General features: G+C 54.2%; 3 protein-coding genes and 1 long non-coding RNA gene across 13 annotated transcripts; 3 read left to right on the plus strand and 1 right to left on the minus strand.

Annotated features, from left to right (window-relative positions):
• Positions 1-592: 592 nt before the first annotated feature.
• CLIP3 (CAP-Gly domain containing linker protein 3) lies at positions 593-12,657 on the plus strand. Its single transcript, XM_006217035.4, has 14 exons — positions 593-726; positions 1,042-1,263; positions 4,036-4,175; positions 4,261-4,354; positions 4,536-4,697; positions 5,118-5,236; positions 6,105-6,341; positions 8,554-8,689; positions 8,831-8,959; positions 9,607-9,750; positions 9,819-9,942; positions 10,166-10,230; positions 10,643-10,715; positions 11,100-12,657. The coding sequence occupies exons 2-14, from the start codon at positions 1,101-1,103 to the stop codon at positions 11,152-11,154; spliced, it is 1,641 nt and encodes a 546-aa protein (XP_006217097.1). The 5' UTR covers positions 593-726; positions 1,042-1,100; the 3' UTR covers positions 11,155-12,657.
• LOC116277568 (uncharacterized) lies at positions 6,855-12,883 on the minus strand. 4 transcript variants are annotated; one of them, XR_012075535.1, is made up of 4 exons: positions 12,741-12,883; positions 11,056-11,130; positions 10,662-10,810; positions 6,855-8,626 (listed from the first exon to the last, which is right to left on the minus strand). It is a non-coding gene; the product is annotated as an uncharacterized lncRNA (long non-coding RNA). The 4 variants fall into 4 exon arrangements; XR_012075533.1 differs by having other exon boundaries at positions 11,056-11,159; XR_012075536.1 differs by having other exon boundaries at positions 10,662-10,742; positions 10,853-11,159.
• A 184-nt stretch (positions 12,884-13,067) lies between these two features.
• Positions 13,068-17,948, plus strand: ALKBH6 (alkB homolog 6). Of its 4 annotated transcripts, none has more exons than XM_015250252.3 (7): positions 13,068-13,148; positions 13,916-13,998; positions 14,298-14,366; positions 15,621-15,681; positions 16,034-16,185; positions 16,391-16,507; positions 17,685-17,948. In XM_015250252.3, the coding sequence occupies exons 2-7, from the start codon at positions 13,945-13,947 to the stop codon at positions 17,946-17,948; spliced, it is 717 nt and encodes a 238-aa protein (XP_015105738.2). In that variant the 5' UTR covers positions 13,068-13,148; positions 13,916-13,944. The 4 variants fall into 4 exon arrangements, with proteins under 4 accessions (XP_015105738.2, XP_072823268.1, XP_072823269.1 ...); XM_072967167.1 differs by having other exon boundaries at positions 13,070-13,148; positions 16,271-16,507; XM_072967168.1 differs by having other exon boundaries at positions 13,070-13,148; positions 16,274-16,507.
• Positions 17,824-22,444, plus strand: SYNE4 (spectrin repeat containing nuclear envelope family member 4). 4 transcript variants are annotated; one of them, XM_072967166.1, is made up of 8 exons: positions 18,331-18,694; positions 18,867-19,017; positions 19,524-19,667; positions 20,005-20,199; positions 20,271-20,519; positions 21,310-21,387; positions 22,075-22,133; positions 22,228-22,444. In XM_072967166.1, exons 1-8 carry the CDS (start codon positions 18,567-18,569, stop codon positions 22,403-22,405), a joined length of 1,182 nt encoding a protein of 393 aa, XP_072823267.1. In that variant the 5' UTR covers positions 18,331-18,566; the 3' UTR covers positions 22,406-22,444. The 4 variants fall into 4 exon arrangements, with proteins under 4 accessions (XP_031527819.2, XP_031527818.2, XP_072823267.1 ...); XM_031671959.2 differs by lacking the exons at positions 21,310-21,387; positions 22,075-22,133; positions 22,228-22,444 and adding an exon at positions 17,824-17,954 and having other exon boundaries at positions 18,557-18,694; positions 20,271-21,306; XM_031671958.2 differs by lacking the exons at positions 21,310-21,387; positions 22,075-22,133; positions 22,228-22,444 and having other exon boundaries at positions 18,329-18,467; positions 18,557-18,694; positions 20,271-21,306.
• The last annotated feature ends 108 nt before the right edge of the window (positions 22,445-22,552 follow it).

The raw sequence follows: 22,552 nt of genomic DNA on the forward strand, positions 1-22,552 counted from the left end.
GCCATGTAGCATGGGGACTAAAAGCCCAGACTCAACAGGTAAGCCCCTTGGATTCAAGTCTTAACTCCATCACCTACTTGCTGTGTGCCCTTGGGCAAGTGGCTTAACTTCTCTGGGCCTGGTAAGTGCGGTGTGGTTACTATGCGATGATAATGACAATGAAAATGATCTCTACAGAATCATCTGAGACATCCCTTGTATACGGCGAGCATGGGGAGGGGATCAGGTCTGATATGTGAGGGAGATAAAATACCCATCACCATCACACACCGAGACCTCTACCCTAACTGGCCTGGTTCGGGGCCCGCGAGAAGGCGCTATCACAGCGGGATGGGCAAAACGAACTGTACCCATTTTCCCATCCCTCTCTTTGCGCTCTTGTCCCTGCTTCATCTTTCTCCTTCTGTCTCCATGTCTCACATCCTTCTTCGTGGCTATTTCTTCTTCCTCTCCCCATCCTAGGTGTCTATCCCCTTTGCATCGCTGCCTCCAGCCCTTTCATCAATGCGAACAGCCTGGCGGTATCTCCGCCCCCGCGCCTGGTTGGGGGTGACACAGCGCATGCGCCGTCAGCGCCCCTCCCTCTCCACCCCCACCCCTCTTCGGCGTCTGGGCCTCGTCCCCTTCTCTCTGTCTCCTTCTCCCCCATCACTTCTCCCGGCACTGACACCCCATTACTCCAATTCCCCGGGTCTCAGCTTTGGTCTCCAGCCCCATCCACCCGAGGTAAGCTGGGTAGAGGGAGGCCTGCGGAGAAGGGGAGGGGCAAAGCATCCTGCATCCTGAGATAAACAAACCCGGGGAGGGGGCGGCCTATACTGAGGGGCCTGACGCGGGAGAAGAATGGGAGACAGGACCGGGTAATGGAAGTGGTAGGCGCTGGACCCATATACCAGGGTCCTCTGATGGATGACTGGCGTCTCTGTGATGCCCCCAAATCCAGAGCTGGGGGCGTGGGAGCCACCCGGAGCCCTGGAAGCGTCTGGGGTCTCAGATTCCAGAGACCGTGGGGCACCCTCTCTAGCTAACCTCTGCCCCTAGGATTTGCCTGACGGCTGCCCCCAACTCTGCACCTGCCCCCCTGAGGGCCACCAAGGACCATGACTAAGACAGATCCCGCCCCGATGGCCCCTCCGCTCAGGGCGGAGGAAGAAGAGGAGGAGGAGGATGAGCCTGTCCCGGAGCCCCCCAGCCCCACCCAGGAGCGCCGGCAGAAGCCTGTTGTGCACCCCTCGGCACCTGCCCCCCTCCCCAAGGACTATGGTAACCACCCTCCCCACCCTGCAATATGGCCTGGAGCCTTGGGTGGCCAGGGAGGTTTGGCTGAACTCTGTTGGTGGAGATGGTGGGAGGATTCTGGAGCATTTGATGATGGTCTGGAGGAGTCATGGCCCTTGGATCCCCACCCCCTTCATTAATTCATTGATTCACCCATTGGAGAATAGAATTGGGATAATCCTAATCTTTGATTCATGACACATCATTCAGTCATTTAGTCATTCAACAAACATTTTTGAACGCCTGCTGTGTACCTCGGAGCTAGGGGCACAGCATGGAGCAAGACAGACCCAGTCTTTGCCTGAGAGAACTCACAGGTGGCCTCAATAATGACTGCACAAATAAGTATAACGATATAAGTATATAATTACAAGACGTGATGAGAATTGTGTTTGCCAAGAACAGGATTCTACAAGAGCTTTTTAAGATATGGTTTCCCTGAGGAAATAACATTTAAGGGAGACCTAAGGATGAGTTGGGGGTTAACAAGGGAAAGGCTCAGGGGAAGGGGGTTACCCAGGGTAGATTACCACAGGAGTAAAGTCTCCAAGAATGTAGCGCTGAGAGGGTGGCCTCTTGGAGAAACTGAAAGTGTCTACTCATTCACCAAGCAATATTTATCCATCATGACTACTCTGACAAGTCTTGTGCTGGGAGATGGAGACTTAATGGTGAGCAATCCAGGCATGATACCTGCTCTCAGGAGAGAAGGTGAGACTAAACAAGTAACAAATGAATCAGATAAGTTCAGATGAGTGAATGTTATGAAAGAAATTAAAAGGTGGAGATATAATAGAGAATGGCTAGGGGGCAGCATCTTGACGCAGAGTGGTCAGGGTGGGTCTTTCTGATGAGGTGGCATTTGGGTTGAGACCCAGAGCACGAGGAGGAATCAGCCATAGAAGAGCTGGGGAAAGAGTGTTCCAGGCTGTAAGTGGCAAGTGCAAAAGCCCTGAGACAGCATTGAGCTTGAAACAGAGAAAAATCATGGTGCTACACTTAGGGAGTGAAGGGAGTTAAGGTCAGAGGTTGGCAGTGCCTAGGTCTGGAAGGACCTTAAAGGCTACTATGAGGACTTTAGATTTATCCTGAGTGTGATGAGGGAAGAGCAGTTGTAGGGGGTGGGTATTTGAAAGCAGACAGGTGGCAGGTCTGATTTATATTTTTAACAGCTCCCTCTGACTACTGAGCAGGAAAGGTGGAGCTCAGCCAGGATTGAATACAGGAAGGGCTTTTAGAAGATGCTGGCTGGGAATCCCCAGCAGCTGTAAGTTCAGAAACTAGATTCCAAGTTTTGAGAGTAGGCATCACCAGGATACGGCAGGAGGGATGACATCTATGGACATGTCACCCACTAGAGGTGGGTCGGGGTCAGGGAGGCCACAAGTTGCCCTCAGTCTGATAGAAAAATAAGAACTTTATCTGGGTGTCCGGGGTTGGGTATTCACCCCAGGAAACTGGAAAATCTTCTCTGGAAATGTGGCTGGGGACTGTGGGCCAGAGGGGAGTCTTAAAGAGTCTAGGGTGCCTGTCCCCTGCCCCCAGAATCCTGCCTGTAGAACAAGGAGGGTTTGGTTACAGAATGCGAAGGAATCTGAAAATATGATCTAGGACAGAGAGAAGGCTAAGGTGGATTCCAAAAGAAACTTGTGTATTTATTTATGAAATTTGTACATTAATACCGTCAAGGCTGACTGAGCATCTAGTACCTTCCAGGTGCTGTCCTGGGCCCTGCAAATGAGGGAGTGAACACGGCAGCATGGAATTAGCCAAGTGACATTTTTAAAGAAATAAAGAAGGGCAGAGGTGCTGATTTAGCCAAGACGGTCTGGGGAGGCCTCTCTGAAGCCTTCAGAAGATCTGAGAGTAGACTGGCCCAGGCAAGAAAAACAGCAAGCACAAAGCCCTGAGACAGGAATTTGTCGGGCGAGTTGGAAGGACAGAAGGAGGCCAGTGTGGCTCGAGGGGGATGAGTGAAGGGGGAGAGGGCAGAGAACAGAGGAGGCCAGTTTGTGCAGGGCCTGCGGGCTGGCATGAGGACTTCGGTTTGTAATCTGAGTGTGATGGGAGCCAGTGTTCCCAGCCAAGGAGAGCTGTGCTGTGACTGGGGTTTTAAAAGGCTTATTCCTGGAGAACCCTCCTCCGCAGCTCTTCCCTGGGCTCTGTATCATCTGGTCATTCATTTGCTCATCCATTCAACGTGCGCTGCGCTCCTGCCCTGTGCCAGGCCCTGTGTTGGGTGCTGACCTTACTACAGAGTCTTAAGAGGGGAGATGCAGTTCCTCGGGGCACCACCCTGGCTAGTCACAGCTTGGACCCTGCTCATGGATACGTTTTGAAAAATTGGGGGAGGTTTCTCTTAAAAACTGTGATCTCTGGCTTTTTAATTTTCTTTACTCTGGAGATCTGGCGAACCTGTGCCCATACTCTGACAGGGCAACAGGGGCCAGAGCAGCAGCAGCCGCTGTTGGGCATGCTGGGCACCCCCTCATTTCAAGGGGTGGAGTTTGCTGCTACATAGGAATTGCCTGATCTTCCAGTTTTTCCAGACATGCTGGGCACCCGCATTTTTAGGTGAAACCCTCCCAATTTTGAAACCCCGTGCTGGCCACACAGAAAATGCCTGTGGCCCACGTGCCACCAGTTTGAGACCCTGCATTAGAAGGTCTTAAAGGCAAAGACCTAGAACTCCCCTGCCTCAGGATGGAAGGACGGGGTCACTTTGCCTGGGTGACCTCGGACCTCTCACTACCCCAGCCTTCACCTTCTTCGACCCCAACGACCCTGCCTGCCAGGAGATTCTGTTTGACCCGCAGACTACCATCCCTGAGCTGTTCGCCATTGTGCGCCAGTGGGTGCCCCAAGTCCAGCACAAAATCGATGTCATTGGCAATGAGGTAAGAACGCTGGGGAAGCCAGGGAGGAGACAGTGGGGTCCTTCACGTGTTTGGGTAACCCTCCTTGGTCCCCTGGTACTCCCAGATTCTGCGCCGAGGCTGCCACGTGAATGATCGTGATGGGCTGACTGACATGACACTGCTCCATTATGCTTGCAAGGCTGGGGCTCACGGAGTCGGTGAGGTTACCAATCCCCAAACCACAAACCCAAAACCTAGGCTCCCACACCCGACACCTTCAGAACCCTGCCCGTGGACCCCCAATCTGAACCCGCAGCCTAAGATCCCAAAGCGTCTTCCCCATGCGCTGGGTCCACACTCTAGAGGAAGGGACCCAAGCTGACCCGGGCTGTCGCGCAGGGGACCCCGCGGCGGCTGTGCGCCTCTCTCAGCAGTTGCTCGCGCTGGGCGCGGACGTGACCCTGCGCAGCCGCTGGACCAACATGAACGCGCTTCACTACGCGGCCTATTTCGATGTGCCCGACCTCGTGCGCGTGCTGCTGAAGGGCGCGCGGCCCAGAGGTGAGGAGGAGGGGCTGTGCTGGGAGGGGGCAGGACCTAGACGAGGAAGGGGATCTGGAAGCAGAAGGAGGGTGCCTGGATGTGGGGAAAAGAGACGTGATGTGAAGCAGGCAGGGCAGGTGAGTGATGGGGCCTGGTGCGAGATACGGGTGGGAGGGGAGGCCACAGGCAGGAGGTTGGCCAGATGGGGCTCAGTGGTCCATAACCCCATGGCCTGGCAGGAGCTGGTCAGGAGGGGAGTGGCCAAGGAGGGCAGGGCTCTGCGGTGGGGCGGGGCTCTGCAGCAGAGGCTGCGAGAGGCACTGAGGCCTGTGGTTTAAGAGGTGGATGAAGAGATGGACTTCCAGAGGCTGGAAGGTACCAGGAGGGCTGGGGTGCCAAGGGCGCTCACCCGGAACCCTCCTCTCACCCACTTCCCAGTGGTGAACTCCACGTGCAGTGACTTCAACCACGGCTCAGCCCTGCACATCGCTGCCTCCAACCTGTGCCTGGGCGCGGCCAAATGCTTGCTGGAGCACGGCGCCAACCCAGCGCTTCGGGTACTGCCACCCTGGCCTAGCCCTGTTGTCTTCCTTCTCCTTCTTCCCCAATCCCTTTCCCGGCCAGCAGGCCTCTGGTGGGGAGGGGGCAGGACCACTTCAGTTTCTTGAAGCTCTCAAAATATGGCAAAAATCATCTATACATACAACAAATGTAACAGCTGACATTTACTTAGTGTTCATGATATGTCAGGTGAACCCTGTTTTGAGCCCTATATTACAATGGAGAAACTGAGGCAGAAAAAGTGATTTGTCCAGGGTCACCCTGCAAGGAGTATCTTCTTTAAATCTGGGCTGGACCCATGGCTGTGTGTACACAGAGACCCTTGGCCCCCCATAAGCCCTCAGTATGATCTTTGACCCCGACCCATCCATTTCCAGGTCCTATCCCCAACGTCAGTTTCTCTGCAGCATCCCAGGCACAGATATTGCAGGGGGACATGGCCTGCGCCCCTGAGGTTCTGCCTCTCTTCATTCTGCATTGGCCTAGCTGGACCCCTGAGCCAGTACCATACAGTACCATTTTCAGTGTTTGTCCTTCACATGGTCCCATTCCAGGCTTGGGGTCTTGGCCTTGAGGCCGTGACCTACAGCTCCGAAGTGGGACCTTCATTCCCTATTGGCTCCACCCCAGTCCCACCCTCAATTACTTGACACCCCCAGCCTGAGGTCTTGAGTGGACTTCCCTGGGGACTGTGGTCTACACCTTAATGTCCCACCCCTTCTATTTCCATGGTGGTCCAGGGTATGACCTAGTCCCACCTCTGCTTCACCTAGACCTGGGGTCTCTTGCAGGGGGGGAGGGGCTCATTGGGGGTGTGGATTACATCACTGAGTTTTCGCCTTCTCTCTTCATGTTGCTGCCCAGAACCGAAAGGGACAGGTGCCAGCGGAGGTGGTCCCAGACCCCATGGACATGTCCCTGGACAAGGCAGAGGCAGCGCTGGTGGCCAAGGAGCTGCGGACACTATTGGAGGAGGCCGTGCCACTCTCCTGTGCCCTCCCCAAGGTCACACTACCCAACTATGACAACGTCCCAGGCAATCTCATGCTCAGTGCACTGGGCCTGCGCCTGGGAGACCGCGTGCTACTGGATGGCCAGAAGGTCAGGGACTAGAGCAGGGATGGGAGGGCCGGGTTCAGCCCTCATCCCTCAGAGATGGGTCCTTGGGCAGAGTGCAGCCTCTCCCCTTTGTCTGCCCACCCTCCTGGTCATTCACACAGTATTGATTTCACCTCACAGTTGCTCTGTGAGTGCCTCCTTTGTGACCCACCCTAGGCTGAGCTCTCAGTCCATGTTGGAAGACAGATCCAACACGTGACAGTGACAGCCCAGAGCAGCTCCACGGCTGCCACGAGGAAGCACAAGCAGAGTGATCAGTGCAGCTCTGCCCCATTTGGGTCCCCCGGGCCTTTTAGTCCCCATGCAGGGCCCACTTGTGCTCCCAGGGTGATCAACACTTTGATTAGGAAAAACATACAAGTCAGAGTGATCCAGGGTGTGATGGGGAAGACACACTTGAAGATGCAGGTGAGTGAGCCAGGAGAAGAAAGGAAGAAGGGGGGTCTTAGGGAAAGGGAGCAGGTCTAAAGGCCAAGAGGACAGAGAGAATCTTCATTCATCCAGGAATTCCAAGTTTTATTCATTTACCTGGTGTCCCTCAGGCTCCATGCTGGACCCAGCCCATCCTTGGGATAAAGGGCTGTATTGGCCCCAGCCCTGCTCTCAAAGAGTTCCCTTTCTATTGAAGAAGAGACAGTCAATAAAGTAAACCCACAGTTGAGATAATTTCTGGTAGCAACAAGGGCCTTGAAAAGCATTAAATACTTGGATTTAGTAAATTGTCCCTGGCTGAGGGCAGAGGTTGTTTTTAGCTAGGGTGTTCTGAGACAGCTTCTCTGAAAAGCAAGGGTGGTATCTGATTGGAAGGAGCTCATCTTGCAAAAATACGGAGACACAGGAAATAGTAGGTACAAAGGCCTGGAGGAGGGAAGGGGTGGTGTAACAGGGGAGTTACCAAGGGAGGGTGAGGTGGAGAGGTTAGCAGGGGCTGGATGACACCAGACCTGCAGGCCACTGAAATGAATTTGAATTTTGTTTCTTTGTACAGCGAGAAACCCTAAAAGTCACATTTTATTTCCTAATCAAGAGGTTTGCATGCATCAGCCCCATCTAGAAAGCTTCTATACGTGATCTGATCAAATCCATTTGTGACAATTTTGAAAGCAGGATGGGTTGACTTTCCCCATTTTACAACACAGAAGACTGTAAGAGTCTCAGAGAGGTGAAACCCTTTGTCTGAAGACATCACAATCTCTGCCCATAGAGGAGCAGCAGAGCACAATGGTTATAAGCTCAGGCTCAGGGATTTGCTCAGGCAAATCTTAGCTTTGCCACATACTAGCTGTGGGGCTTGGGGCCAGTGATTTCACCTCTCTGGACATCAGTTTCTTCATCTGTAAAATGGAGCTAACAGTAGCCACTTCAGCAGGTCATATGAGGTTTAAATGAGTTAAAATGTGTAAAGCCCTTAGAACAGGGCTTGATGCACACTAAGTGCCCTTTGTGTGTCAGGCACTGCTCTGATCCCCACACCGCTTCTCCAAAGTAGGCATTATTATTATTTAGCCCATTTTACAGACAAAGAGCTGAGGCTTAGAGAGGTGAGGGAACCTCACACAATGATATTAGTCACACTCAGTGCAGCTAAGCAACTTTGTGTATATCAAAGATGTTTCAACCAGACAACCAGCCGATGAAGTGGACTGTTTTCCCCATTTTCCAGATGAAACTGAGGCCCGTGAGTTATCAAAGTCACAGGATAATAAGAATCAACACTTACTGATCCCTTACTCAGTATCAGACCCTATTCTGAGGGCTTTAATTTCACTATAGCATTCATGTCCAATAGACCTTGTGATGATGGAAATGTTCTGTGTCTGTGTCATCCAGTGCAGTAGCCACAAGCCACCTGTGGCTATTAAGCACTTGAAATGTGGCTACTGTGATTGGGGAAATGATATTTTAATTTAATTTTAGTTAATTTAATTTGCCATATGTGGCCAGTGGCTATTTGCTGCTTCCGACAGGGCAGCTTTGTAATGATCCTATAAGGTGGGTGTGAATTCTGTCCCCATTTTGCAGATGAGGATGTTGAGGCACAGTATGGTTAAGTCATACGGCCAGTGAATGGTGATGTCCAAGCTGAGATTTGAGCCTGGGGCTTCCTCACCTGCCCCACCAGCTGCCTGTGTATCAGTGATCTGTGATGGCCTCCCAAGGCCCACCCAAACTATATCCTCCCTTGTTTCTGCAGACGGGCACACTTCGGTTCTGCGGGACCACCGAGTTCGCCAGTGGTCAGTGGGTGGGCGTGGAGCTGGATGAACCTGAGGGCAAGAATGATGGCAGTGTTGGGGGTGTCCGGTACTTCATCTGCCCTCCCAAGCAGGGTGAGTCCCACAGGGGCTCAAAAGGGTGGTGATGGTTTCCACTCAGTAGTTCTGATGCTGCCAGCTGAGGGGGTTGGGGGGTGATGGCAGGGCAGAGGGCAGAGGCTTGGACAACTCCCAGCCCAGGCTATGTCCCCCCAGGTCTCTTTGCCTCTGTGTCCAAGATCTCCAAGGCAGTGGACGCACCTCCCTCATCTGTTACCTCCACACCTCGGACTCCCCGGATGGACTTCTCCCGCGTCACTGGCAAAGGCCGCAGGGAGCACAAAGGTCAGAGGGGGAGCCCTGGGGCTGAGGAGAGCCAGTCTTGAGCATCTTCTGTGGGTAGCCCAGCTTCCGTGACTCAGTTTCTTCTCAGGCCCAAAGTCCCATTTTAGAGGATGATCTCTGAGTCCCTGACTTCTATGACTTAGTGTCTCCTTTGACTCAGTACCGGCCCCACCTGGTTCTTGGAAGGACCTGTGGGTTCCCTGCCCACTGTGACACAGTTTCTCGTCAGACCCAAAGGTTTTCTCCCAGTTTCAGGGAAGAATCTATGGGGTTCCTGGCTTCAGTGACTTGATTTATTCTCAGACCCAATAGCCACTTCATTGTGAAAGGATAGTTTCTGGGTTCCTGACTTCTGAGACTCAGTTTTTCCTTTGGCTTAAGTAGCCTCAACTTTGAGAAGGAGTTTTGGAATTCTCCAGGTTCTTGACTCAGTTTTCCCTCCGGCCTAAAGCCCCCAGCCCCAGTTATCTGACAACTGGGGATGTTTCCTTTCAAGCTCACCCACCCCCCAATTTGGAGGAAGGCTCTGCTTTTCCTTTGATTGGAACCAGGCAAGAGCTTCTACCTTGTGGCTTTCTGGTGACACAGGGTCCCCGGGGCTGGCATTTAGAGGCCTCTCCCTCACCCCTTGTACCCTCCACCCCCAGGCAAGAAGAAGCCCCCGTCATCCCCATCTCTGGGCAGCCTGCAGCAGCGCGACGGAGCCAAGGCTGAGGTTGGAGACCAGGTCCTCGTCGCAGGCCAGAAGCAAGGGATTGTGCGCTTCTATGGGAAGACAGACTTTGCCCCAGGTGAGGACAGATATCTGGGCTGGGGAGCAGGCAGGACCTCGAGGCATCCTGACACCCTCCTGCCGCAGGTTACTGGTACGGCATCGAGCTAGACCAGCCCACCGGGAAGCACGATGGCTCTGTCTTTGGCGTCCGGTACTTTACCTGCCCTCCGAAGCATGGAGTCTTTGCTCCAGCATCTCGAATTCAGAGGTGAGTCCAAACTCTGATCCCAAAACAGGGCGCCACCCAGAGCCCTGATTTCTCCCTTAGGTGCCCTGGAGGGGTATTCCTCCTCGTGGACCAGGAGGACAGTTTGGATACCCACCCCCACGCCCTAGCTCTTTCCTTGTAGGCTCCCTGGCGCACAGCTCCTGGCCAGACCCTGCCTGACCTCTTGTGGCTCTGACTCCTCCCACCCCTCGTGTCTCCCTAGGATTGGTGGATCCACCGATCCCCCTGGCGACAATGTTGGAGCCAAAAAAGTACATCAAGTGACAAGTGAGTTGGGGGCTGGGTATGAGGAGGAGTGTGGGTTTGGGGATAGGAGGGAAGGTCGTGGGTTCTCAGGTCTATGCTGGAGTAGAATCTCCAGTGTTCATTTGGGACACAGGATCTGGGAAAATGATGAGACAGGATCCCCCAAAGGGTGGGTGCTATGGGGATGGGGATGTTAATGACAAGGCTCTGGGCAGGCACTGGAGACATGGGCAGGTCTTGGAGGACACAGGAAATATTATTGACGACAGGTCTAGATGGCTGTTGGGAATGCCAGCCCACCGGTAAGCATGATGGCTTTATCTTTGGTGTCTAGTGGGATGTGGATAAGTATTAATGACAAGGAGTCTGGGTGGGTATTGATAGACAGGTGGGTCTGCCATCCCCTCACCTGAGACCTTGCCCTTCCCTTCAGTGTCACAGCCCAAACGCACCTTCACAACAGTCCGGACTCCAAAGGACATTGCATCCGAGAACTCCATCTCCAGGTGCGTAGCAACCCTTGGCCCCCTCTCCTGCGGGATATTCAGGAAAAGGCAATCACCAGGCCATTGGACACAGGGGTCTGGAGCTCTGGGTGGGGCTGGAAGTAGAGGTTAGGAAAACTTATGGTGAGTTAGCTTACCCAGACACAGTCTTTACGGAGTGAGGCCCCACACTGAATTCTGGTGACTTCAGCTTTTTAGGGGCAGGTAGAGGAGGCAGAACATCCTCCGCCTCATGGGAGCCTGAGAAGGCATAGCCGGAGAGGCAGAGGCAGAATCCAGAAAGGCCAAATCCCAGACACGTGGGGAAGAGCTGGGGGGTGATGGGTCCAGATGCTCTCACCCGCTGCACCCTGCACCAGGGTGTGACACAGTTCTCTTCCCCAGGTTGCTCTTCTGCTGCTGGTTTCCCTGGATGCTGAGGGCGGAGATGCAGTCTTAGAGGCCCTGGACATCCCACAAAGAGACACAGAGTCCCCTCTAGTGTCTCCTGACACAAGGAGCCCCCGAGTCACCCTGAGATAGAGATTCCCAGTAACACATCCAGAATAGAGACTCCCCCAGTAGCCAGCCCTCGATCACTGAGGCCCCATTATTAACAGATTTCCCCATGATAACTCCCCAAATACAGACCTTGTGTTACCCAGAAAGAGATTCCCTGAGTGTAGCACCTTCAGGCTAGTCCCTATCCCCAACCTCTCAGAGCAGACCCCCTAGTAACAGATTTCCACATCATTCCAAATGACGGTGACTTTCTCTACATAATGCTCCACAACAGAACATTCCTGAGTCACTTGTCACTGGATCAGAACCCTTACCTATTAACAAAGACCCACCCCATCAAGTCCCCTTGAAAGAAACCCCTCCAGAACAACAGGGTAACAAACCCACATTTAATTTCAGTCCCCTCAAGATGCTGTGACCCCTGTGGTCACCCCAAACCCTTACACTACAATCAGAGACCCCCCTCCACTGACAAAAACCCCTGCTCTTACCCCTCAAGAAGAGACCCACATTAACCAGCCCACTGTCACCACCAATTTACAGACACCAAAACAGTCCTGGAAGTGCTAATTACAGGACCCCCAAGTCTTCCTGTCCTCTGTACCCTCAAGAAACCCCCAGTGCCTTGTATGAAGCCCACCCCATGTGGCCCACAGTACCTGTGCTGGCCAGGCTCCCAGAAAATTCTCTATTTTTAAAGCAATTATTTCCCCCTTTGGGGGACCCCAAAATTTGGAGGTCCCATTCTGGGACTCTAAGCATCCTAAACCCCAGATTACATGTCCCAAACTACCCTGTGCCCCCAAGTCCTACATCCCCTAGGAGACCCCAAAGCCCTAACTCCCAGGACCCCCAAATCATGGACTCCCCAAATCCCCAGGGAATCCCAAATTTAAAAATCCAATCCCAAGCCCCCAGGAAACCCTAGTCATGGAGGTCCTTGTGCCTGGGATGGAGGAGACTGCAGTCAGGATATGTATCCCGGGCTCCCAGGGCACCTTAAGTCCCATTCATAGGCCCCAGGAGACCCCAAACAGGAATTCTTATCCCTGGAAAACAGAGGACTTCAGTGCCCTGAGTCAGTAGATCTCAAGACACCCAAATTCCAAGAGCCCTAGCCCCAAGGGAACCCCAAATCCTCAAACCTCCATCTCTAATACATGAAGGGCACCAAGGCCTTGAGGGGATCCCAAATCCTGGAGCCCCCACTATAGTCTACTTTCTGGTCACAGGTCCAAGACATTAAATCTTAAGTTACTGGCCTCGAAGGACCTCACAGCTCCCTGGCCAGACTATGCTCGAGGGAGACCCTGAAGGCCCAGGAGGTCCACGGCAGACCTGGGGCCCTGAACACCAAGGACAGCTCACAACTGCCCCTTCACTGCATGTCCCCCAAACTCAGCATGACCCCGACTCCCTTCAATAAAGACGTTTCTATGGCTCTTTGCGTCGGGTCTGTGTTTGGCGAGTTACGGCCTTGCCTCTGTATCCTTGCTGGGGGAGGATGGCAGAGTAAGTTCATACCTCAAGCTCGCCTCCCTGCGGCTTGGGTATAAGATCGCCTAGTCTGTGGGAAGTCCATCTAACAGTCGCGTTTTTCCTGAGGCCGCCACAGCTGCCCCTCGGCGCTGGGCTCTCTCCGCAGTGTGGACAGGTTCTGTTCTGGCGCTCTGATTGGCCGCTGCCAGAAGAAGACGCGTTTCTGAAAGATCCCCAATGGCTCAGAGGCCAGGAGGTACAGCCTATCACCGAACGAAACTGAAGGGGCGGGGCAATATTGTGTAAGAGCGCCGATTGGGTGGAAGGCGGAGCCTTAGCGCCTTTGAGAACTCCCATTGGTCCGAGGACTCTGCGTCAGGCATGTGGGGCGGAAGTGGCTGGGAAGGGAATGGGGGTGTTGAATTTGGAATTTGGAGGGGACACTGGTGGACGGTCAGTTCTTGGGGGTGGCCGAGGGCGGAGATAAGGGTCTGAGAGGGCTGAGAGTGAGGATTCGGAAAAGCTCAGACGGGAGTCCGAGGGAGTTCAAAGCGTGGGATCCAAGGGGTTCAGGGAAGGGAGGTGTGAGGAGTCAGGCTCCGAGTCAAAGGTCCAAGGGTGCTGCAGTGAAGGGCTCTTGGAAAGAGAGGTCTGAGGGGATCCTAGAGTTGGGGGATCCGAGGAGACTGCAAATGGATGTATCTGAGGCTGCTTAGATAGGGGGTTCGAGGGTACTCAGAATGGGGCGTCTGAAAGGGCTTAAGGCGGGAGGAGGGTCCACAAGGACCTTGAATATTGTTAAGAGAGTCGGGCTCAGAGTTGCAGATCCGAAGTTTTTAGGATGAGGTCTTAAATTAAGGTGTCTAAAGGGGCTCTAGGGTGCAGCCCTGGGGGATATGTGTGGTGGAGCTCTTGAGAAAGGCTCCCAATGGACTCAGGGGTTGTTCTCTGCGAGAGCCTTGGGAGGGCAAAATACGTGTAGCCTGATAGGCCTTTGGTGGATGGCGTTTGGGGGAGTGTTCTGGGTATTCATCGTGTCTAGGCAGGGAGCCTGGGGGTGCATTGGGTGGCTTTTGAGATGTTGAGGACTTAGGTTTTAGAAACCAAGTGAGTTTTGCTAGAGGGCTGAGGTGAGGCCCTGGCCCATGATAAGAAACGAAGGCTGGATCATATCCTGAGGGTGGCAGTCTTGGTGGCTTCAGTGTGTTCTCTTTCCACAGAACTGACTGGGTACTCGGAGTTGCTGTTGATGGAGGATCAGGACGCCAGGGTCCCAGCACTGGAACCATTCAGGGTGGAGCAGGTTGTCAGGACTGGGGGTGCAGAGGGTGATGGTGGGGACTAGAGGGTGGGAGATAGAGTGGGGATGGGCAAGCTGACTCCTGGACTTGTGGGCTGGACTGCCCCTCCCTCTAAATTCATTCTTACCCTCAGGGTCCAGCCCCACACCCATCCCCCAAATGGGCATTAGTCCCTTGACTTCAGGCCCTGGCCTGTGTGGGGACATCTTGAGCCTCGCTCTAGAGGAGAGGTTGCTCACTGATGTAAGCACCTCTGTGTGGGTTGAAGGGCCACACCTTCAGGGGGATCTCTCTGTCCTAGGCACCACCTGTAATCTACTATGTCCCTGACTTCATCTCCAAGGAAGAGGAGGAGTATTTGCTTCGACAGGTGACATCAACACCCTTCTGGTCTGTTTTTTTCCCCTCTTCCCAGATCCCTCTCCAACTCCCAGCTCCTATGTGAGAGCCCACAAGGCCACAGTGAAGATCCTGGCAGGAATGAGAGGATCATCCAGCAGCCATCCCTTACCTTCCCTCTTCCTTTCTCAGCACCTGCCTGTCAGAAAGAGCTTTTCCCAGAGGTGTAGGAGAAACCAAACTGATTCTTAGAAAAGAAGTGGTTATGCTGGAGGTCAGAGTCCCTGTGCTGAAACAGCCCAATCCTGCTACCTTAGAGAAGAAGTTACAAACACAGGCTGAGATAGCCCAGTTCAGGCCCTTGGGATTTGGGGAATGAATAATTTACAGTGTTGAGATTTCTGTGCTGAGATAGCCTAGGCCTCAGAAGGTTACAGAGTGAACACTTCCCTGCACCGATAGCTCAGCATAGACCCAGAACCTTGGGAACAAGGTTCCCAAGCACAGAGCACCTGCATTGAGATAGCCCAGCCTATATTCTAGTCTTAAGGTTTAGGGAAAGAAGAATTTACAAAGCTCAGAGTCTTTGCATTATCTTAGTGCCCTTTGCCGCCCCAGACCCTTAGTTACAGAGCACAGATCTTCCCTGTGCTATCCCAGCTAGTCCTGTCTAGTTGGAGTCCCAGAAATGAGTTAGCTACAAAACTCAAGACTCTCCTGCTGAGACAGCCCATTCCAGCCCCATAACCATGAAGGGAATAAGGAGATTATCGAGTGGAGTATAGATTTCTTAAGACTTTTTGAAGACTGCCCATTCTAGACCCTTGGAATATTGGCAGTGGAGAAATTTCAAAGCCCTCTCTTTGCTTTAGGGAGATAGCCTGGTTTAGCACATTCCCTCCTCCAGGCAATAGCAACGAGGAGGTTCTAGAACTCAGACTGTGCTGAGATAGCCCAAGAATCAGGAAATTACAGAGTGCAGACTCTTTGCTGGGATGAAAGAGTCCAGTCCATGCCAGAGCTCTGAGTAGATTCAGACCCCGATTGTGCAGCCCTTGGTCCTTTTCCTCCATCCCTAGACACAGGTGGGCTTTGAGGCCAGCAGCCTCCACACGGCAAAGGGCAAACAAACAAAAAAAATTCCTGGGAACACTATCAGAGAATGAGCCCACAGACACTGAGATGACCCATTTCTATCCCCAGGTGAAAACCCCTATGTTGGCCTGGGTGGGAGAATCAGAGAAGGTGGTCTTGAAAAAGCACTGATCCCCTTCTCACCTCCCAGGTCTTCAATGCCCCAAAGCCAAAGTGGACCCAGCTTTCCGGGAGGAAGTTACAGAACTGGGGTAAGTGTCCTGGCTGTGGGCGGAGTGATTTAGGGATGTGGGCTGGGGAAGGCGACTCAGGTTGGATAGTCTCAGGATGTTGTGAGGGAGGGATGTCCTTGAGAATTCAAGGAGTCCTGAGGGCCAGGAGGATTCTGAGGGGTTAGGGAGGTCCTGATGAGTTGGGTGTATCTTAAAAGGTCCAGGGGTTTGGAGAAGTCAGGAAATCTTTGAAGGGTGGAGTGATCTCCAAAGAGTTTGGGGTCCTTGAGGCGGTCAGAGTGCTACCAACCACTGAGATATCCCTAATGGGGGCTCCACCTGCCAGAGCTCCTTGATTGGGTGCCCTCAGCATCCCATTACCCTTCCCCAGGTGGGCTGCCCCATCCCCGTGGGATGGTTCCTGAGCGGCTGCCACCATGGCTCCAGCGCTATGTGGACAAAGTGTCTGACCTCAGTCTTTTTGGGGGCCTCCCAGCCAACCACGTCCTTGTGAACCAGTATCTGCCTGGGGAGGGCATCATGGTAACCACACTTTCACCCCAACCCCCAGACCTCAGATCTGCCATGGGGCAGGACATCATGTTGACCCTTGTCCACTCTCATTAAGCAGCCACAAACTCCAACCAAGCATTCACCTCCCTGTCCCCAGTTGGGGAGCCCCACTTTCACCCCCGAGGGTGGTGGGTGTGGACTACTGCCCTGTCCAGCCCTGGTGCCCCCTCCCCAGCCCCACGAGGATGGGCCACTGTACTACCCGACCGTCAGCACCATCAGCCTGGGCTCCCACACCATGCTGGACCTGTACGAGCCTCGGCAGCCAGAGGACGATGACCCTACAGAGCAGGTGGGCCCTGAAACGCTGCCGCAGCCACTTATGGGCGCTCTGACATCCCATATCCTCCAAGAGGCCCCAATCCCACCTGCCTGCAGGGTACCACTGATATACTTCTTCCTCTCTACCCTCATGGAGTGCACCCACATTCTCCTAGGTGCATGACCCATCTGCTTGCAGGGTGCCCTAGAAATCATATTAATAGATACCCTGATACCACACCTGCTGAGTGAATACCATGACATCCTCCAAATCCCCTGGCCCCACACATTCAGAGCGCTGCAATGCTGCACTCAGGGCTCCAACAGACATTGGTATCCTCAGATAGCCCAATGCTATTCACTCATGGGTGTCTGACATCTCCCAGACACCCTGACTCTCGATGGCCACTGTACAGGCACCCTAACACTGACCTCCCTCCCACTCCAATAATGTGATCTGCCAGGCATGACACCCCCAAATTCTCCTTGGCACCTCAACACATGACTTGCTGCTCAAGGATCCCCAGATATCCTGCCTCCTTTCTATGAGGGTTGCTCATGACAACAGCTTCCTAGATCCCTTTCTTTGATGCATTTCTGACACCCCCCTGTTCACAGAAGCTCTTCTGGACACCCTGACCCCAGCTGCTCCTTGGGACTTCCCTTTATAATCCTACATCCTCCTGGATACCCTGACACCCCCTCCTCTCTGCCAGTGTCCTCAAACACCCTGATATCCACACAAACGTCACCTGCATCCAGACCATGTCTGCTCATCTCTTCCTCACTTCCTGGCTTCAGCCAAGTCCTCAACCTAGTTCCACCCAGTTTCCTGCGACCTCTGATCCCTCAGTCCCAGCCCCCAGCCCCTTGCAGATCCTAGCTGCAGTTCCCACGGCCTGCAGACCCTTAAGTCATCCCCAACTGCAGCCTAGTTCCTGCCCCTGCCGAGGGCCTGCTGACAACCCTCTCCACTGTCTCCATTTACCCCCAAGCCTGGCCCTGGAACCCTTGGGATTTTCACTCCAAAGCCTCCATCCCTGGGAGGACACTTGCTAACCCTAACCCTAAACCTCAGCCTTTGCCCCTGGGACTCGCTGGCCCTCGCCCTCTGAACCCCCAAACCTGCCCACCTCTCCCCCTCCACGCCCCTCCCCCGTCCCTCGCCCAACTTCTGAGGACCCGCTAACCTTCAACGTGCCCCGCAGCCCCGACCCCCGCCGCAGCCAGCCACCTCTCTGCTGCTGGAACCTCGCAGCCTGCTGGTGCTCCGTGGCACCGCCTACACGAGCCTCCTCCACGGCATCGCACCCGCTCGCGTAGACGTGCTGGACGCCGCCTCCCTGCCGCCCAACGCAGCCGCTTGCCCCTCGGCGCAGCCCGGAGCCCGCCTGGCCCGCGGCACCCGCGTCTCGCTGACCATCCGCCGCGTGCCCCGCGTGCTGCGCGCTGGCCTCCTGCTCAGCAAGTGACGCCAGGTCCCAGGATCCGCCGGGATTCCCGGGCTTTCGCCTGCTCTGGACAGCTGCCACCCTGTGACCTTGAAACCCTGGGGCAGAGGCAACTCCTCTTACCTCTCCCGGGGTTATTTTCCCAGTAACTGTGTGGGAACCATAGGAAAAGGCCCCATTCCAAATAAACCAACAACAAAAAATACCTTATTTTGGTTTTGGACATGGCAGAAGGGAGGGGTCAGATGCTTGGGTTCCTGAGGGGCGCTGCGCCTGGCACCTTAGAGGGAGGGTGTGGGCCATGGGGGTCAGATGTATGGGTCACAGAGTGGAGCAGAATCCAGGGCTTTTGAGGGGGGAGGGTTATATCTGGAGACCCCTTATGTGGGTGGTGCGAGCTTGGGAGGTTCAGCTACTGGTCTGCTGGGGAGGAATGAGTTAAGTGGTACTGCTGTCACCTGAGCTGGGCATCAGATTACCTGGGTCCAGTTTCCACCTGGGAAGAGCCTGGCCCTGGGCTCCTGGCTACCTCAGGCCTGGGTGAGTCCTACTGAGGAGGTCTGGGGGTGGGTACCCCTGGCTGGGAAAAGGGCTCCTACTGGGGATCCTCACTGAATCTCTGTTCCCAGGCTCCCGAATATGGCCCTGCCCCCACCTCTGAGCCCTAGGCCCTCTTCTGAGCCCTTCAGCCACGCCCCTGGAGCGCCTAGGGAGCTGGATACTGCTGAATGCACCATCTACCCTGCATCTGGAGACGACAGAATCAGGTAGGAGCTGGTGTTTTTGAAACTTGGGTCCCAAAAGGGTGGGGGCAGTACCCCTTTTGAGGGTAGGAGATACTGTGAGTATGATCACCTGGGGACACGGGAGAGGTAGCTGGGATAGGGTAGATAATGGGCACCTAGGCTTACCCAGGGACCTGTCAATGTCCCCTACCAGGTTGGAACAGGCTCAGAAGCAGGGGCAGGTCTCCTTGGACCCTCCTGAGCACTTCCAGAGTGGACCGAGGGGCACCAAGCCTGCCACTGGCCTCCCCACATCTCCAACGTCCTCTTCCCAGGAGGACCCAACTGGGGCCAAACACTGTGAGGTGAGCTGAGGTGACCTGGGCCCCTCCCTGTGCCAGCTCCTACCTCCTGTTGCTCTCCCAGAATTTGGCCTCCACACCAGGGATGAGGTGATGATTCTGGAAGAATGTTGGGCATCTGTTGGGGGAGGGATGCTCTGGACAATGATTCTTTACCAATCACTATAGAAATATTTCAGTATTTACCAGCTGAGAATTATTTTTATCATTGGCCCATTCCTTGGCAGGGTTATCCAGCTCCATCACCCCTTCCCTGTCCAGACCCGTAGGCCCTCCATATACACATTTCCAGAAACTTTGGAACCTGGAGAATTTGAACTAGAGGTTCTCAGGCCTGGCTCCACTGGGAGGTTTCTCTAGATGGGAGCAGCCCTGGTGCAGACCCAGTGATAGACTCTGCTGCAGAGAAGCATCCAGAAGGCAGGAGCCTGCAGAAGAAGGGTGCAATGGGAGTGGGGGCACATCTTAGTTGACTCGCCAGCCCTGACTCAGCTCTCTGGGTTCCCCAGCACTCCATCTCTGGCCAGGAGGTATTGGAGGCTGAGCAGGACAGCCTGCATCTTAGCCTTCTGGGGCTGGGCCTCCAGCTGCAGGACCTGGAGCGAGGCCTGGGGCCCTGGGCATCAGCCCAGAGCGGGATGGTCCAGCTGCAGGTGGGTAATGGGAAGCTAGGATGCGGGAGGGTGGGCAGGGCCTCAGGAGTGGGTGCCAGCTCCCTAGGGTAGGAAATGTGTTTATTCCATGTTCTAGGTTGGGAAGGGGAGGAGGGGTTGTAAATCCAGGTCCCAGGTCTCTGGTGCCCCTGGTTGTGTGTGTGTGTGTGTGTGTGTGTGTGTGTAAATCCAGGTCCCAGGTTTCTGGTGCCCCTGGGGTGTGTGTGTGTGTGTGTGTGTAAATCCAGGTCCCAGGTCTCTGGTGCCCCTGGTGTGTGTGTGTGTGTGTGTGTGTGTGGATTGGGGAGGGGAGTGACGTCCAACTCTGTGTACCCAGGCCCTCCAGGCAGACCTCCGTGGGGCAGCTGAGCGTTTAGATGCACTGCTGGCATTCGGTGAGGGGCTGGCACAGCGGAGTGAGCCCCAAGCCCGGGCACCCCTGGAACAGGTCCTGAGGGCCTTCAGAGCCCATCGAGACAGCATCTTCCGGCAGCTGTGGCGGCTGCAGGCCCAGATGGTCAGCTTCAGCCTGGTATGGACCACCCTGGAGGTCCCTGGTGCAGGCACGAGTCCCAACCCTCATGACCTCTGTCCTCTGACCAGGTGTTTGAGGATATCAACACACTGGAGCAGGACTTGGAGGTTGAGGGGGACTCAGACGGGCCAGGACATGGTAGGATCTGGGGGCCCTGGGCATCCGGTAGCCTCCCCACTCCTGCAGAGTTGGAGTGGGACCCGGCGGGGGACGTTGGGGGCCTCGGGCCTTTGGGGCGAAGGACAGCCTGGACACCAGGGGCTCCCTGTGAGCTATGTGGCCACAGGGGCCCCTGGGGCAGGGGACAAAGCCTCGAGGTAAGAGCAGGTGGGGTCACCTCCCCCCAGGCACCCATGGACCCCTCTGTGTGCCTCCTAGCAGGGTCCTTCCCCTTCAAGGTTTTCATGGCTCTGTGTCTCCCTCTATCCCTCTCGGGGTCTATTTCTCTTTTGCTATCTCAGTGTTCCCTTCCCTCCCTCCCTTTGTCTCTCTTGGCCTCCATGTCTTCCTCCATCTCACTCTGTTTCCTTCTGTTGTGTCTACATTTCCTCATTTCCTCTATCTCCCTCACTCACCCTAAGGGGCCATGCTATTCCAAAATCACTCCCATCTCAAAGCCCCCCAGTGCATGCCCAGCTTACCTCCTCATTCATTCGTCTCTCCTCAAATGTTACCTCTTCAGGGAGGCCTGTTCTGGCCTCCAAATATTATTGCTCCTTATCCTCTGACTTTATTTCCTAACTGCACTTACCACATCTTGACTTTATACATTTGTTTATTAACTTATGGTCTCTCCCTCTCTCCTGCTAGAATGTAAACTTCATGGATGCCAGGACTTTGTCTGTTTCTACATCCACTGTGTCCCCAGCTCCTAGAACTGTACCTGGCATGTAACAGACACTCATTAAATATTTGTTGAATGAATGAATAAATAATGTCTCCCTTCTCTTGCTTTCTTTGGCTCTGTCCCTCTCTTCATCTCTCCCCGCGATCTCTTTCCCCAGAGTCTCATCTCTACAACACCCACCCCCCATCTAGGTCCTTTCCCAACCTTGTGTGTCTTTGTCACTGGTTCTCCAAGGACCTCACCACTCTCTCCTCTAAAAGGACATGCTCATGTCAGGCCTCAACCATCGGAAACACTTAGCAGGTCATCGAAGACGCTCCCTGCTCCGGAAGTCCCAGGTGAGCTGGTCCTCAACCAGGTGTATCACTCAGGAATCTCGATGGCAAGTGACAGCAACCCAACCCAAGTTGAGTTACATAAAAAAGGGGATGCTATTTTTTTCATGTGACTGAAAAGTCCAGGTGCTGTTGAATTCCAGACCACAGCTGCTGTCAGGGCTGGACTCTGCTTCTCCAAGGTGGATTCCTTCTCAGCAAAATGGCTGCCCCAGCAGCAACGTACTCACTTCGCACTGGCTTCCCCACCCCAGGAGGAGAGAGTGTCACTGTACCTACCTGCAGTTAAAGTCCTAGGGCTGACTCCAGCTTCCCCAACTTGAGTCATGGCCTAGATCCAAAACCAATCACAGTAGCCAAGCTGATGGAGGGCTGCGATTGGCCAGGTCTAGGTCACATGCCTAATCATGGAAGTGGAGTCCTGAGGTCAGGAGAGTGGAGAGGTATGACACCCACCCCTACCAGTTGAACCACTGTTACCAGGAAAAGGGGGATTGGATGAAGGGCAGGCACAAACAGACATCCACTACACTTGGAGGTATTCCAAGCCTGTGTGGGGTCCTGGGGATGGAGGGGTTGCTAGGAAAGGAGGAGAAATAAGCTCAGCTCTGTAGGTCTACAGCAGTAAGGGAAAGACCACATTAAGTGCCACTTCCACCCATTTTAATGCTGGCTGCTATCTACCCTTAGGACAAGATGAGACAAGTATCTCCCAATCTCCAGGATGTGATGCTAGAGGTAGACCCTGGGTGAGATGCCTGGAAGATGGGTATGGGGGGTGTGGGGGACAGGGCTCATGGTGGCAGCCCAGCCACACATTTAACACTACATTTCCCTTCACAGAGCCCCCAGTTCTACATCCAGGCGGCCCCTGACCTTCCTCCTTCTCTTCCTCTTCCTTCTCCTGGTGGGTGCCATGTTGCTCCTCCCCACATCAGGGGGCTCCTGCTGCTCTCCTGCCCGACTGGCCAGGACACCTTACCTGGTGCTCAGCTATGTCAATGGTCCCCCCCCAATCTGAGTACAGTCCAGATATACGTAATAAACAGTTGCCATCAAAGGATGTGTCTGTCTGTTCCAGCTGCTGTAATAAAATGATGTAGACTGGGTGGCTTATGAACAATAGAAATTGATTTCCCACAGCTGAAAAGTCCAAGATCAAGGTGCT

Source organism: Vicugna pacos, chromosome 9 (assembly GCF_048564905.1).
Source record: "Vicugna pacos chromosome 9, VicPac4, whole genome shotgun sequence".
NCBI classification, from domain to species: Eukaryota; Metazoa; Chordata; class Mammalia; order Artiodactyla; family Camelidae; genus Vicugna; species Vicugna pacos.